At 31.3% G+C, this 15349-nt stretch overlaps 1 protein-coding gene across 2 annotated transcripts; it reads right to left on the bottom strand.

Moving 5' to 3' along the window:
* Positions 1–7145: 7145 nt before the first annotated feature.
* On the bottom strand, positions 7146–12193 carry LOC132752945 (uncharacterized). 2 transcript variants are annotated; one of them, XM_060743363.1, is made up of 6 exons: positions 12162–12193; positions 11727–11804; positions 10757–10909; positions 10250–10339; positions 9807–9966; positions 7146–7308 (listed from the first exon to the last, which is right to left on the bottom strand). In XM_060743363.1, the coding sequence occupies exons 2-6, from the start codon at positions 11784–11786 to the stop codon at positions 7190–7192; spliced, it is 582 nt and encodes a 193-aa protein (XP_060599346.1). In that variant the 5' UTR covers positions 11787–11804; positions 12162–12193; the 3' UTR covers positions 7146–7189. The 2 variants fall into 2 exon arrangements, with proteins under 2 accessions (XP_060599346.1, XP_060599345.1); XM_060743362.1 differs by lacking the exon at positions 12162–12193 and having other exon boundaries at positions 11727–11854.
* Positions 12194–15349: the final 3156 nt, after the last annotated feature.

Raw genomic sequence — 15349 nt, 5'->3', positions numbered from 1 at the left:
ATTGTTTTAAAAACGTACGATGACATACATGTGAAAATTGATTATAAAAATCGTTTTTTTCTTAAGCATTATAAGTCCATGCTTGTTGAGTTTCAAGTTTACTCAAATATTCGAGAAAAAAGGAGAATGACCGGCTATCGGACATTTTTCTTGGAGAATTGAACGAAATTGCGATCGCTTTCTTTCACGCTCCATGGAAGATACATGTATAATTTCCTTACTTTGGAAAATATATTTCTTAAGAAATGAAGTTGACGTTTTTCTAGATAATGAACAGATAAATATGGGATAAGGTAATTCAAAGCTTACACATGTTCTTCCTTTCCTCGGTTAATCAGGTATTCATACATGTAATTACCGTAAATAAAATATGTTCCACATGGCATAATACGGCACAGGGACGTTCGAAAATCTGGAACATAAAATATTCAGTAAGACAAAGTAAAGAGTAATGGATATATTCGTTTATTTTACATTTCTTGTCACAAATTAATTTACAGTCGCAGTTTGTCTGTTCTTTCTATATGTAATGTATCGTGCCAGGAACCCTGAAATAAGTAAAAGAGACCTTTAAGTTTTTATTACAATCTTTTAAAGACACAACTTAAATTAAACCAGTTATATCAACCAGTATTCAGAGCTAAATTTTGTTCTGAAATTTTGTTTTAAGATATTTGACCAGGATATAATTTACTAAAAACATACACACTGACAGACAAAAAGAAATCCGGTGGAATTGATATCAAGTATAGAAACAAAGCTTTGTTTGTTTTTATTTGTTGTTAGTAACAAACACAAATATGAATTTACAATGCAATGATTTTAACAACTTTTTAACATTATTTTTTAAAAATAATGATAATGATAACAATAATTATAATACAACAACAGCAGCAACGACACACCGAAAACTCTATAAATAAACCTTAAATTGAATAATATAAGTAAAATTTTATAACTGTTCTAATAAAATAAAGAATTTTGTTATCATCGTATACAGTTTATTTTAAGTGGACATACAATGGTAACAAGAAATTTAAAAAATATAAGCTGTAATTAAGTATCGATAAAAGTTTTTTAAAATAATATTCTAATAAAAAAATACACGTATCTGAATATGTTGACAGTGGACGTGCAAATGATAGAAAAAAAATTAAAACGGTATAAGCTGTTAGTGTCCGTCACCTTACAGGGTAGATGTCTTTCTTGGCTCTTACAACAATATATTTTTCCACGGAACTTTCGCAACTGTAGGCTGTTTATGTTCTTCAGGCAAGGAATTCGTATCCAGTTGGTACCACAGCTCCTCCTACTGGCATGCAGCCACAAGACAGGTCTCTTTTTAAACCTTTTTTAAATGGAAGAAATAAAAACTTTATTTAAGGGATATTCAGGCCAAATTAATGACAAAAATATAAAAAAAAAATCTTATGCACTCAAATCACGCTAAAATGACATTTGTAAGAGTCCCAGCATGAAATTTCTGTATATATTTATGTATTTTGGGTTTGAAAGCGTACATTTATATCTATAATATGGTGAACGAAATTAGACGCCGACAGAATCACCAAGTAATTTTAAAACTAGTCATGGTGACTTGAACAAACCCTGAAGCTACAATAACAGATATTGTGGATATTGTATGATTGAAACAAAACCTAAATCATTCACTTGACATGTTCTTTAACGTTTCAATAGTTCACCTGTGACAACATATATATATTGTGAATTCTTTACGCTCAAAGCTGGCCCACAGCTGGGTCAAGTTAGCGAAACCACCATTTTATTCTTTATAAAGGAGAAAAGGTTTTGTTCCTGTGACTTCGTAGTGTATTCATTTTGAGGACATTTACAGATTAATGAATGAAAAATTCAAAATGAAGAAAGGAAAATTTTGCCTGTGTATATATACTGTATGGATGTGTTCATTCGTACGTTAAAAAACAACACATTTTTTATTTTACATTTTATTTACAAAACTTAAGCACAAAATGGACAGAGGCAGAAGCTTTGGCTATGTTTATGGACTTCAACAATTCAAGTATCTCGTGCTAACAGTAATCTGATTATTAAAACACGTGATTGCACAGAAATATTTATAGTTTAATTCGCATAATCTTATAAATATGTATTAAACGTTTCATAGTAACATGTTTTATCATTTAAGGAGCATATTCTAAGAGAAACTTATTTCGTACACGTTTTCTGGCATGTAACAGGTGTCAAAAGCATTTTTAAAGTAATAAATTTCTTGGATACCGTTTCATAGAAATTCTAAAACAAAGACAAATTTGAGCCCGTTTTATGGGACAGCTGGGCAAATCTATAACACACATTAAGAAGGTTTAAAGCTGCATGCCTCTAGGTGAGCCGAACTATTTCAAGAAAATTAAACTTGAGAAAAATGTACTAAGCTTTCAAGAAAAGTAAAACGATTCAAGTAATTAAGTACTAATTAAAGTATTATGAGCATTTAATGCATCATTACCGCATTTCTTCTGTGTGACTATCTCAGTTAGGGTTATTTTTTCCATATTTTAACCTTTTTTTTGGTAATAGTGTTGTAATACTTTCTTGGTTCACTTCGCAATATGTCCTTTTTAAATACATTTTCATTTTTTTTTTCATGGAAATTAGCCTTCTTTATTTAAAGACGAAAAAGAAGAAGGCAGACGAAAATGTTTGTTAAAATCGAGTGTTTAAGATAAGTAACCATGTATATATCTAGACAGCCGTTTCATGTGATTGACAAGACTGCACTATTACAGACAGCAAATACGATTTTAGAAACAAATTTAAAAAATGTATTTGTTTGTATTTGGTTTTACGGCGCACTAACATAGCGTAATCATATGGCGCAGGAAAAAGGAAAGATGATTTTGGCTAACCTTAGGAGCAACGCCATGGTCAAAACCACGTCACCTGCTAGAGCTATGAGATATATATATTATACTAATAATCTTGCTGGTACAAAACCGGACAATTATTACAATAGAAACGCAACTTACCTAATGCCGCATCAAAATGTGCAATCAGGCAAAGTCCAAGGATTAAAAAAGTCAATTTATATCCCATTGTTAAATCAGTAAAACACAACTAAATGCTATGAAACTTGCAAGAGAAATAAAATGTAATTACATAGGACAGTACATTACTCTAGACTTGATTTGCAACATCTTGAACGTGTAATTGCTATCAGGGAAGAGGCCCGGCTTTCAAAGTAATTAGCCGAGAGAGATGAAACATTTCGGAACACCTCGCCAATGTCAAATGATATTCCTAATCCGAAGATTGCCGAAAAAAGCCGATCGAAAAAGTTGCAATGTTACAAGCCAGGAATAAAAATATACGGAGATGTCTATTTTTTCCGCTTATAATGTGATAAACGGAACCTCAAATATGATCATCAATCTGTTAGATCTATTATTTTCATCATAATTATATGTATCGTGAAAATCAATGCTTTTAATCAAGGCGATATGGAAAAAAAACATAGATATATATTGCCACCTGTTACAATTTATGAATATATGAACATTGTTAAACTTTTATAATGAATATAGTTATATCTCTTATTAAATTAATTTGAGATGAATAAAATCGACACAAAAATTTCACATACATTATTTTGGTTGAACCTTGGTAAGAAGGCACCCAATTAAAAACGTTCTCCTCTGAATTGTGCGGTTGAAAATCTTGGTACCGAAAAAATCCTTACTTTAGATGAACTTTTCTAGAATAAAAAGAAATTCCATGTCCTCTTAATTTGAGATTAGAAACTTTTCAATGAGGATACTTTGAACAGCAAATAATATTAAAAAATACCTATATTTTTCAAACGAGACAAAACAACTTAACTACTTGAAATTTTGACAATTGTTTTGTTTATGATTTTTAAGAGGCAATAATTCCTTGAATGTGTTTATCGATTAAGAGGCTTTGAGCATTTTGATAAAGTGATTAAAATTTCGTGAAAGACAATTTGTTACTCAAATTGTAAAATGAGTACATAATTGAGCTTAAGTCAGTACAACAGACTTATTTAGATTTTTTTTGTGAAACCGGGCCAGGTTTTTTTTAATAATTACCTGAGACAGATATCAAATCAATAATGCAATACATCTTTTGCATCAAATTAAACATGTTTGAGTAAATGTTGCAATTCTACAAAAGAGTTACATAAATAACTTTTTAATTACATTGAATATGCATATACATATTAGCATACACATTTATTAGTTTAAACATTAAATTGGTACATCGCCCAAATTCTTATACAGTGGCATTTCACAATTTTGTTTAAAAAAATGGATTTTATATAATCATATTTTACTCGAATTCATATCTAAACTCTTGCCTATAGATATTAACTATGACTCATTCGACAATGATCCTCAACTTACAACAATAGAAATGCTATTTCTACATGACTTTCAGCGACAACATTTCATAAACAAGAATATAATTCTGACCAATCAACTTCTGAGGATAAAATAGTTGATGGAAGAAGCTTACCGGCATGATCGAGGGTAAATGTACAAAATACCAACAACTTCTCCAAACCCACGGGAGCGTATCACGGTAAGAAATCAAGCTAACGTCATCGGTAAGTGAAGCGTTGGGTGGTTGAACCTGTTGTTTCTAATCTGGCATCCTGTGTTAGGTTTTTTCCTTGTTTAAGCGGGCTTAAGCTTTTATTTTTTGTTGGACAAACAATTCTGTTTGTTTCAAACTAAGAATTTCAGTAATTTTATCTTCCAAAAGAGCAACAGCCTTCTTTAAAACAAGAGCTATTTATAGCACGACAGTGACTTTCTAATAATAGAAGATTGGGAAACAAATCGTACGCTTTACTAATTTACATATAGAGAGTGGACCTGTAGATTAGAGGTATCGAGGGGTGTCCTTATTGTTTCATGTTTTATCGAATGCAAATTTCATTTTCCACCTTAATTATTTTAATTTGAGAATTATATGAAACATAATTATTATCTAAAAATAACATATTTAACCTTTAGAAACGCTGAAGGCCGCTTTCAAGCAAATATGGATTTGTAAAACATTGGGAATGATTTGTTTGACACTTTCGAAATGGTAGTAAGAGCAACGCTCCACTCACACAATGATTTATCATTCATGGTCGCTTGGGAAGAAAACTTTTTAAACTTTTTCGAATCTGCTTCCGGAAACTAGCCAAGTACTGAGGTCGTATGAGGAGATATTGTCACAGTAGCCACCAAACTCACCATCCCTGTGGTTCAGAGGGAATAACCAATGGGCACTATATACATCTAAAGATATTGGAAGTTTGGTTGATTCGTAACATACATGTTTATCAATATGTCACACAAAACGAAGAAGAGAAGCAGAACACAAATTAACATCATTTTCTTACAGCATGATTATGACAAATGTACATACAAAAGGGTTGGTTTTTACCAACATTATCTTAGGCGTGTCCCTTTTATATCATTTTAATACTATCTCTTTGATAATGTCTTTGGGACTTTACATATCTTATTTTTAAGAGGAATGGCTACACATGATATGGGATGGCTGTGTGCAGAAGATAATATTTAGTGGTAGGTTACAACCTGAAGATTGGCCAAATATAAATCAATACGTTGATTTGAAGTGGTATGAATTTTCTAAGTTGGGAAAGGCTAAATGCAAGATTTGGTTTAAGCATATTTATTTAAACTCGACCGCGAAACAAGGTCTTGCAGCTTATATTAATCACTTTCGAGTCCGCTTCCTGGAACCAACCAGTACTTGTGTCATATGAAGAAACATGGTCGTGACCTGAGTAGGGCTTGAACCCATGATTTCTGGGTTAAGAGGCAGACACCTTAACCACTAGGCAACCACTCCCATTGAATGCAAGATTTAATTTCAAGCATGGGTTCTGTTTATTTAAAAAACACACAAACAGGTAATTCAAAGAAAAACTGTTTATGTTTTTAATACACTGTTGTTGTACCAGATTTATTTTCGTGTGCTACTACATGGATACTTCCTACAGGGAACACACATTTGTAAAAGCTATAACTTTTCGATTTAAAAATGTGTTCTTTTATTTCTAGTGTCTAAAAAATTTCAAAACCGAACAATACTTTTTTATGTCACATCAACACGTAACAGATCAGATAATAACTTTCAAGCTTTATTGGTAGAGGAATATTCGATAAGCTAGTTTGGGATAGCTTGGTCACATGAAAGACTCAAAAAGCGCTAGCAGGACTCGAACCTATAGCGGTGAGAGGCAAGTGGTTTGAAGTCAGTGACCTCAAACACTCGACCAAAACTGCCGATTTAGTTTTCTATATGCCATTTTGTTTAACCTTTCCTACCTACACTCACTCGCTATAATTTCAGGTGATAGGCTATAATTTACCAGGGCTGTCGATATTCAAGAGGAAAAACTTCTTTGAGAAGTTTTTTTTTTCAGAACAATTATATTATGCAAATATATAAGTTATAATAACTTGTGTAAAATGCACTGAAATTTTGAATTATAATATCAGTTTAGAAATATTCATACAACTTCGTTTCTTGATAGAGGTAAATTATAGAATATTAAATGGTATTTGTCTTAAAAGTTAAAAAAAGGTTTTATCATTGGTGGGTGGGTTAATTATTTATACCAGTCTGAATGATAATGTTTAGATAATGCAGTGTTTCAACTTTTTGAATGTAATGGACTTTGGTTGAAGTGTTTTAGATTATGATAAAGCATGCTTGTGTATTAGTGTGTTACTTTGTTAATTACCATATCTCCGTGGAACAACTTGGGTTTTTATTTTCACAGATTTTTCTAATTAAAATCATATGATTTCAATAATTGACATTTTTAGCATTTCATACCTCGATTTCTTTTGAGGATTTTGTTTCTGAAGCAACACTTATACATGATAAAAATATGCAAGGAAATTGTTTTAGGTCGGGTCTAATTTTGGCTAAAATGCCTAGCCTATGTGTATTATAATAATTATGCAATACAATATTATTAACCAACACTAACTGTTTTTGAAAGAAATGTCGGAGATAATATGTGGATGTATTCAATTTAACATTTTTACCACTAGAGAAAAAGCTGATGAGTTGCAAACCATATTTTACTTACTGAATAATAATATAAAAAACCATCTGTTTCAACACGACCTTTATTAGAGTATAAATAACAATTTATTTATTTATTCTGCAATATTTGTTGAGACTGGATTCTGTCTACTATACAGCCAGAGATAACGCACCAATATTTCACAAAACCGTTCTGTACTTTAGGTTCGGTATTTGGAGTTTCAAGTGCTGAAATTGAATGTAAGAATTTTTGTTATGCTCTCTGATTTATAACCTAAGTATTGTTTGGTTTTATTAACCTGTCAATTACATACTGATTACACGGTCGATGCACACAGTATATTAATCTTCGGTAGATTTTCGGTAAGTTCCGTGAGATGTACGTACGATGGAATTTGATTTAATTTGTATCGATAAACTAAGTGCACTCATCGTTATAGCGCAATAGGGTTAAGCACGAGTTTATAATCTAACTGCCACACGTGTTCTAAGTTCTAGACCGCGTTGGTCCATGTTTTTTTTTATTTCTTATTAATACTTTCAACATTATTGAAGCTATATATTATTATTTTATATTGTTCGTTTTGTTTTATTTTGTGTTACTTAATTTTGTTTTGTCTATACTCATTTAAATAACATGTTTTAAGAATTCATTTAAAAAAAATTAAAACGGATTAAAATCAATAAATGTCTTTTCAATGCCGTAAAACACACTGCAAATCTTTTCCATTAAAATATACTGCAAAAAAAAAGAAAGAGTACTAGTGGCAACAGTAAGGATCGAACCACACACCTCTCAATTAACAGGCATTCTCTTAACCGACTGTGCTAACCGACTGTGAAACCCTCACATTAAGCTGGTGTGACTTTCAATCCATGACTAATATACTCCACATTAATTTTCGTAAACTACACGGACCAAACCGAAGTGGGATCGAATATTTAAATGAGTCCTGTAAAGTATTCATAATTGACAGGTCAATAAAATCAGACTATAACGTCACGTATGCACCTTGGCGACCATTTGTAGCGATTCCTAATATTGTTTACTGCGGTTTACCAACTTTTAGGTATTTGAATCAAAGAAAATTTCAACGTTCTCAGTATAAAATTCAGAACAGATCTATGGAAAGCCTTGACTGTCTTATAATTATAAACCTAAACTTTGATATGTCCATATAGCAATATATTATGTAGTCAACTGAACAATATACGATGTCAACGTGTCTTTATATGATGTCAATCTATCATTATACGTTGTGCATTTTTGAATATATTATGTGGAGCCATCCTTATATAAGGTCAAAATAACAATATATTATGTCAGACTGTCCTTATATGATGTCAGTCTGTCATTATATGATGTGAAGTTATGAATATATTATGTATAGAATCAACATTATATGATGTCAACACGTCATTATATGATGTGAATCTATCATTATACGATGTGCATTTTTCAGTATATTATGTGAGACCATCCTTATATAGAGTCAACTTAGCAATATATGATGCACATGTCTCATTATATGATGCCAGTCTTTCATTATACGATGTGAGTTAATGAATATATTATGTGGAACCATCTTTATATAGAGTCATAATAACAATATATTATGTCAATCTGTCTTTATATAATGCCACTCTTTCATTATATGATGTGCATTAGTGAATATATTATGTAGAACCATTCTTATATAGAGTCAAAACAACTGTATATAATGTAGAATCGTCTTTATATAGAGTCAACTTAACAATATATGATGTCAACACGTCCTTATATGATGCCAATCTTTCATTATGCGATGTGCATTAATGAATATATTATGTGCAACCATCTTTATATCGAGTCAACTTAACAATATATGATGTCAACACGTCCTTATATGATGCCAATCTTTCATTAAACGATGTGCATTAATGTATATATTATGTTTAAACATTCTTATATAGAGTCGAAACAACACTATATTATGTAGAATTGTCAGCTTAACACTTTACTTTGAGTTTTCCCGCTGCTGCCACGAACGGTGCATAGTGAGATATAACCCGGTAAATTTAACCCCATCATTATAATGACAGAAGCACACGATATAATGATGTTTGCACTTCATATAAAACAGCGATCGTATAATAATAGATGCACATCGTATAATGAAAGATTGACATGATATATTGATAAGTTGACTGTGTATAATGATTCTACCACATCATATATTCATAAATGCACATCGTATAATGATTGGTCGACGTCATATAAAGAAACATTGACATCATATATTGTTCAGTTGAATTCATATAAGGATGCATCTACATAATATATTCATGAGTGCACATTGTATAAAGAAAGAGTGACACAACAACGTTCATTTTTACAATCATAAGACAGTCAAGACTTTCCATACAGATCACCACACTAACGCCTTTTACAAATACAATGATATTAAACACGAAGAGAGACTGCATTATATATGGACTGTGTTTTTCCACTTTTGGTATGAAAATCGCGTGAAATGTGAAGACATTGTTCTATAGTCAGACAAGCAAAGAAAACGTTAATAAAGCCGAAAATAATATGAATGATTATGTAATTTACCCCAATCAATTATGGCACGAGTTTCATAATCTTTGCTTATTTCGTTATGCTTCATACTGATTATATGATATAAAAAATCATTAAATTAACATTTCATTTTTAAATTTGTTTCTGAATGAAACATATTTACCTCTGGCGTTTCTATCTAAAGGGGTCGCTGTCATATAATACGTAGAGTATGTCTTGCAGAAGGCGGCAATATTTGGTCCCGCAACAGCATTTACCTCATCATGTGATAGTCTGGTAGTATTGATGTCCAGCAAATGGTCATGCACTTCATGAGTTAACCCCTAATAATAGTACAACAAAGAATGAAGATAAAAACGTTTTTGTATTTTCTTTTTATTCATATTTTTTATCATAAAATTTATCCTTCTCTATTCACTTTTAATGCTGCATAAGTTTAATTATACTTATTTTTTCCACAATAATCAATGCACGTGAAAATTATATTCCTAATATTTATCAAATTTTAAACAAGGTTTTCCTCTTACAAATAGAAATTTGTTACTACATTAAATTTTGTTTTCTTCTCGGAAATCTTATGTAGTGATTTTTGTTAGAAACTCTTACGACTCTGTATTTCTCAGGGGTTGCCTTTGGGAATGGTGCACGTCCGAGAAGGCATATTTTGTCATTGATATTCTTTAATATCCCGTAGCCCTGTAGATAAGTAAGCAATAATTATTCATAGTAATGTGTAAAGAGGCAATTGTATCAATCCCTAATAATACTGGAACCAAAAGTGTTTAGCTTTAACCCGCCCAGCCTGCACATCAATACATTCTAACTACATTATATAGGAGTACAGTTCACCGACAAACTTTGAATTCCCTTCTTGACATTATTAAAATTGATAATGGATAGTCCCATAAATGGAAGATTGACATGTTCATCTCAGAAATTCATTGGGTTAAGATTAAAGTAATTTTGCCCAATTATCAAAGGTTTTCTTTACAGAGGACTGACTTACAATATATAACATCTAATTCATAAATGAATTACTTGTCTTTTAGAATTCAAAATCTAAGTAGTATAAATTGTGACATGATTCATAATGATTTTGCTCATATTCCTTACTGTATTATAATCGTGCAGATTCACAGACTGGATACCCTCTTCGTACATGGAAACATCCCCTATTACAACATGGACGGTGTTTTTGTCCGAGTCATATGTAACATCCATCGCCACTTTACGACCATCATTGTCAATTTGAACAAGATGATTTGTCTGAAAATATACATGACCAGTTATGTCCAGATAAAACTCTTTATATATATATGTGACCAATAATACACGTGGTATTGTGGTGATAATATTTTATCATTTACACATGTTAACTCTTTGCTGGAAGCTTATTTTGTGACGATAACGTGAGGTCACTACATATTTATGATGACACATCATATCTGTCTTTTATTAGTCTTCTATGTACCTTGTAACTTTTATGTTTTAGCTAATTATATCGATCATAACCTTTTTTTTCGATTTGTCAAAGGGAACCTTTCCGTAGCAAAAGCTCAGCTGCCAAAGGTTAATTATGTATGCCATATACATGTTGTGGTAAATCGAAAACCCGAGAGGACAAAAGTATAAAGATACGACTTGAGTTAATCGTGTTTTCAAACGTTTACCACACCAATACGACAACACGATAGCTAAAATGTATCTTGTTATTGCCATGAATTTGTCGGGCCTTCGCGTTTCACTCTTTGGAAAAATAATAAAATAGAACAGATAGATGCAAAGTAAGAAGACCTTTGTCTGTAAAGTCATGCCAAGAGATTAATTAAATAAAGGTGAAGGTTGAATTTTGAGGGAATTCGTTCGCTACAGCAACAATTGTGACACTGAGACAACGTGTCAAATCAGTAGGCAAAATTTCGTTGTAATTTCATTATGATAACGTCATTTTTCAGTCATTTTATTGATTTACAAAGGTTTAAATATAAACAATGGTGAATACCAAACATAATGTTTTGAATAAATCAGATGGCTTAACTTTGAGTCTATATTAGACTTTATGCGGATAAATCTCTTTCCATACCTCCAGAACTGCGCTCGCCGGAACCACAAAGAGCACAGCTGTTATACAGATCATCAACATGTTTATTCCGGAACGGTACTTAAATTTGAGACGTTATTGTACATAAAATCAATAAAAGTGCAATCAATTGAAAATTTAACACGTACATATTTTTTCCGAGTTTTTCATGCTTTCATGTTGTTTTTTTTTGTTATTTTTTTTTAAATTTACATACATGTAGTGCGCTTGACTAAAAATTGCAAATGTGTCGTTGCAAATTCACAATGACCGTTTGCAGTTTTTCTAAAAGTCATGTTATTTGGTAAATTGAAATACGTCATTTTCACTAAAAACGCCAAACATTTACACCTTTGTAGTCAAGACACGTTTAAATTTTAAAATTCTTTTGTGTAGCGCACTGAAATACAACGTTTAATTCCAAATTTCAAAACTTACCTTGCTGTTTCAGTTTGTTTTGGTGTTGTTTCATGGCAAATACTGGATGTCTTATATAATGTTCGTTGTAGATAACCCGCATACACTTTACGTCACAGATGTCAGTGAGAAATGTATGGAAGACAATCTATGCATAAATATATTGTTCTATTTGTTAAATACATCATGCTTGCTTGTACTTAGAAATGCGAGATGTCTATAAAAATATGTTTTGTTTAAATAGATGTATGTCAAAATGCGGTGTGAACGCCACACTTCCTTGATGATCTTGTTTTTCATATTTGATAAACACAGTTGTTTTCACTCGATCACAATGTCGTGACATCCTTGATTTTTCAGTTAAGGAAAACCTTATTCCGAAAAATGTCACATTTCAATAACTGTAGAAAATATATCAATATAATTATTTATTATCACTTGCAATTACAATTATAACAAGGTAGTCTTAAGGACAGCTAAATCCCTTTTGGTACTTCTTCACCTTTAACAAACCATGACCTTGACAATAATAATTTGTGCCATGTTATTAAAATCTTCCATAAAATCAAAAAGTTAAGGAGAACATTTAACCTTGACCTTGGGGTAGCAACCTGGAAATTGGGTTCTGCACATCGTGTCAAAATGATGATAATTTCTGACAAGTCATCTTAAAAATATTGCAGCGTTTTAAATGTTATGGAGCGGACACGAAGTGTAAGTGTAGACCTTTTAACACTTGACTTTAAGTGTGACCTTGACCTTGGAGGTAGCAACCCAATAATTGCGCTCTGCACATCATCACATAATGGTGATCACTTTTGCCAAGTTATTTTAATTCTTTATTCAGCATTTTTAAAAGATATGGAGTAGGCACATGTACACTTTTAACACTTGACCTTTAAATGTGATTTTGACCTTGGGGGTAGCAATCCAATTGTTGCGTTCTGCATATCTGTCAGATACCAGCTCTTTGAAAGAGCACTTATTATTTAGCAAGACACGTTAAACAGATAGAACAATACAAGTAGGTATGAAGAAGAAGAAGAATGATTTTATTTTCAACTTGTACACAACATATGGTACATCGTTGTACAATATACATTTACAAAATACATGGCATATGGTCACTATGATTGACAATGTTAACATTCTGTATCAGCATCAATAATGTTTAAGTAAAGTTTATATCTATAAAAGACTTAAAATGTATGTGTATGTTCTTAAGACATTACCTTAGAAAATATGTACTTAAGTATTCATCTTAGAAAAAGAAAAATCAAATTTGAAAATAAACTTAAGTAAAATGAACAAATACTTTCTATCAATACATGTTAGCACAAAATTAACACCTGTTCTAGAAGTAATGTTTTTTAAAACTGATTACATCAAATATTATTTTTAGCAGTAAAGAAAAACAATTTATAAAAAGTACTATTGGAGAACGAACGGAATATCATATAGTCGTTGATAATATGGACATGAATAATCTTCCATAGCTTTGTCCTGGGATTATAACAGATGTATTTGTCACGAAGGCGATAACTAAAGGTGAGACATAGTCCAACGTTTAAGCTAGAAACGTTAAATGCTTGCACGCTTTTTGAAGGTCAGATATTACAGAGTACGAATGTCATCGTTTCGTAGATAAGATGCATTTTTTTTTAATTCGTACGTAAAATGCACGTAAACTCATAATTATCGCAAGATACGACGATTTGTCTGATGTAGTAAGCCAGTTAATGCTTTATTGGTAGTAACGCGTCTACAGTGCGATACCTCGGATAACGCACGCTTCTTCAGAAAAGGTGCGTGGTATTTTAAATAAAGCACAGTTATGTATAACCGTGACCGTAGGCAGCAGCAACAACAACAACAAAAAAGAACAGAGAAATGGACTATATCAAAATTCACACTGGAAAATAACTAATATAAATATTCAGATTTGGGTTGGGATAGGTAAATGAGTACTAGAGATATGGCCATCAGTTTGACACAGTTTTGTCTGTAGCCTTGTAAACAGTGTTATAAATGTTTTAATAAGTTATAAATGTAATTCGGTGCTATGAGGCTAAGCTTGTTTAAACATTTGTCTGTGCATCATTTCTCGTTTTTTATCAATTGTATGTCCTTAAGAAAATATTATAAATGATAGTTTTTTATTTAAATAATTTTTAAAATCCATCTTTTAATATATATACATGTATAGCTATCTATCTATCTTTTTTTTTCTTTTTCTTTTTTTACTTCTCTCGTGTCGGTTTCCAAGGATTGTCATACGACTATCACTTAACATCTCTACAGGATGCAGGTACATGTACCCGCTTTCTAATTTTCATTTTCACAATTAGCTAATGGTGTAAAGGTAATAGCAATTTGTACCAAATTGCGATGACTAATAAAATATGTAATGAAAATATCCATTCCGTTTTTATTTGATAGCAGCAGACATTTGTTTTTATGCACACAAGTTGATGGCATCAAAGTCACTTCTAGTTACAGCTCATGAATAAAAGGTTTGAGAATAGGTTGGGTGTGTTATAAGGTACTTTTACATTACATTTATTGTCACAGAATTTCATATGTCCTCTAAATAAACATTTCGAACATTATTTATACGCTGCCGACTTTTTCAATTTTATTTCGTTAGTGATCTATTTCTGAACAAATGTACAGGCCCAGTATATGTTATTTACAACAACTGTGAAAATTTTAAGTCCAATCCGGTATCTTCTTTCTGCCATGGGTCGGACTTTTACTGTAAGTGCAAAGCAAAGGATATTACTTAATTGTTTTTTATTTGTGGGTCAAATTTAACGGATATTTGCATACATTTTTATTTTATCACTATAAATCATAATATCAAGAAAAAATACAAAAAAAACCAACAAAAAACAACAACAAAAAAACTTAAAAAAAAAACACACACACACACACACAACACACACACACAAACACACACACACACACACAAATAATTAAATAAAAAAAAAAAACTCTGAAAAATTTATATGTCCAATCCGGTATCTTCTTTCTGCCATGGGTTGGACTTTTACTGTAGGTGCAAAGGATATTATTTACAAGTTTTTTTATTTGTGAGTCAAATTTAACGATTTTTGCATATATAATTATTTTATCACTATAAATCATAATATCAAGAATAAATACCTCAAAAAAAAAAAAAAAAAAAAAAAAAAAACATTAAAAAAACA

Source organism: Ruditapes philippinarum, unplaced genomic scaffold (assembly GCF_026571515.1).
Source record: "Ruditapes philippinarum isolate M1 unplaced genomic scaffold, ASM2657151v2 ctg1961_1_1_1_1, whole genome shotgun sequence".
Classification (NCBI taxonomy): domain Eukaryota; kingdom Metazoa; phylum Mollusca; class Bivalvia; order Venerida; family Veneridae; genus Ruditapes; species Ruditapes philippinarum.
The sequence above is the reverse complement of the archived record's forward strand: the minus strand, read 5'-3'. Positions and strand labels throughout refer to the sequence as shown.